At 42.4% G+C, this 2,500-nt stretch overlaps 1 protein-coding gene across 1 annotated transcript in view; it reads left to right on the plus strand.

The window, feature by feature from the left end:
* rnf220b (ring finger protein 220b) overlaps positions 1 to 2,500 on the plus strand; it is a gene marked incomplete at both ends in the record, with an annotated part of 43,842 nt that overhangs the window by 31,044 nt on the left and 10,298 nt on the right. The window contains one exon of the mRNA XM_080860309.1: positions 571 to 678. Within this exon, the coding sequence (XP_080716435.1) occupies positions 571 to 678 (108 nt within the window). The remainder of the gene's footprint in view (positions 1 to 570; positions 679 to 2,500) is intronic.

Consider the following 2,500-nt stretch of genomic DNA (forward strand, 5'->3'; position numbering starts at 1 on the left):
CTAAGTGTGAGCAGGGTTCTCTTTGAAACCGATTACCACTGTTCCACACAACCAGTACATACAGGCGGAAAGAATGGCATCAGTCAGCTTCTTTGTCGTGACGGCTTCCCTGTCGTAACAGTGTCTCACTAGTGTGCACTGTTCGAGGTGTAATGATTTTACGCAAGGAAAGTCCTTCAGGGATCAAATGCACAGGTTCTCTACTAAATAAATAAATACATAAAACGTAAGATGAAAATAGCTTAAAATTGATTTAAAAAAATCTGTGATATATGTAATATATAGGTTTTAGAAAACACCATCCTCACCTCACCATCAAATAAAACAAAAAGGTGTACAAAGGGGCCTGTATAATGTTACACAAGATGAGAACATCACCATAACCACTGGAGCACAGCAGGACTATACAACAAACCCCACAGCACAGAAAACTATGGCGTGCTGTTGTCATGGTTACATGCCCCTACCGCGCCCGCACCTTCCTCTCTCTCTCCTCTCTCTGTCTCTCCTGACCTAGCACCTCCACAAGCAGAGGATCTATTAACCCTTGACCTCTTGATATGTTAACAGTTGATGACCTCTGCTGGTGCAGGTGCTACGCCAAAGAGGGTGTGAAAGTGGCCTCACGGCCACGCGACGGAGGCCCCCTCCCCCTCCCCCGCTGCTCGGCTCCAGCTGGTAAGGCCCTCACCCTCTCTGTCCCCACTCCCGCGTCTCAAGGAAGGGCCACAGATCCAATCATTAGTGTGAAGAAGAGAAGTGTAATGGAAGTGTAAAATATTCATTATAAAGATTTTCAAGCAGGATTTCAGTAGGAAAATAATAGTACAATAACCAATAATAATACAAGAAATATGGGGGATATCAAGAATGAAAATAAAGTTTAAGTTTTTCCTGGCATTTTTCTGACATTACAGACACATCTTTTTAACATAAAAACGAAATCATCCTATTCTTTTTCAAAATATTGTTTTATAGACATCTAGGTGAGGTGTGATAAAAATGTATATGTCTGATAGTGAGGTGCTCAAAATTACAATCTGAAGTATAAAAAAACGTAGTGTCCTCTATAGGTTTGTTATTATTAATATGTTTGCTATTCATAATATTGAAATTCAAATAACATAACATTTATAACGTTCAAATTCATTGTATATATTCATTTCTGGTGTTCAGGTGGGAATCCCTTTAACCTAATTACTGACACCATTTCCCAAAGCTGTGCCTGGGAATCAAGTTAACGGACCACCTCTTTGTTCCTCTTTATGCCTGACTCCCATATATCTATATGTGCAGCCACACCTCAAAGACACTTTAACTGGCACTGTTCAATCCCATGCCATTGATGTGAGCTATTAATCTATATGGGGCTGATCATTACGACACAAAAGATGCACAGGAGGTGTGAGGGGTCTCCTCTTATGGCCAATTAATCAGCCTCTTCAGATTTGCCCTCTCTCTCTTTCTCTCTCCCTCTCTCTCTCTCTCTCTCTCTCTCTCTCTCTCTCTCTCTCTCTGAGCTAATGAGCCCCTGCTCCATCATCAGCTCTGGTCCTGTGATTAGAGGGGCCGCTGGACCCTGACCACTGCTGGAGTTATGGCCACTACTCCATGCCCCCGGACCCTCCCAGCGCCCCTGTTAGAATCGCACGCACCTAAAAATTAATGTCCCCACTCACAATTTTCTGTCAGAAAATATCGCCCCCAAATTATGAAGTAAAAGCGTTCGTTCCGCTGTGTTAATCGTGGTACCTTCGGCTTCACTGTGTGTGTGTGTATGAATGTGTGCGTGCGTGTGTGTCTGTGTGTCTGTGTGTGTGTGTGTGTGTGCAGGGGCGGCCTTTCCTACAGGCGGGTTAGGCGGCCGCCTAGAGCGCCATCTAGAGGGGGAGCGCCAAATAATGCGCCCGAAAGAAAAAAAAAAAACACATTAATAATTTTCTTTTTTTCCCCCGGACGCATACATTGGCGCCCCTTCTATATCTCCAACCAATATTTTGACATTAAGAAAAAAATCTAACATTAGGGTATATGAGCCAAAAATCAAACACGGAGGGGTATGTTCTTCATTGGTATTGACAGAACGGCGTGCATGATTAGACGGGCCGGATTATAGAACACATCAAATTGCTTTCTCTACCGTTGTAAAGACAGGTGTAATGAAAGATATTGTTACCTGGCGAGGTGCAGGCATATGTACTTATGATGTACAATACACATTAAGGGTTGCTACAATATGTTATCATGAAAACACTAATGAACACAGTATTTCAGAGATCAAACTAATTTTGGAGAAACAGTGTATAATGAGCAGATAGACAACACGTGGGAAAAAATTAATACAACTTCTTCAGGGGGTTATCAAACATTATTGTGAATGACGAACATTAACATGGATTTATGGGAACAGCCGCTCAACAGCGCCTCGTCTGCTGCAACTAATTACAAATCAAACTTCCTCCAACAATGTCACGTAGGCCTAAGCGCAAATTAACTTATT

The sequence above is a fragment of the Sprattus sprattus genome (genome assembly GCF_963457725.1).
Source record: "Sprattus sprattus genome assembly, chromosome: 2".
Taxonomy (NCBI): Eukaryota; Metazoa; Chordata; class Actinopteri; order Clupeiformes; family Clupeidae; genus Sprattus; species Sprattus sprattus.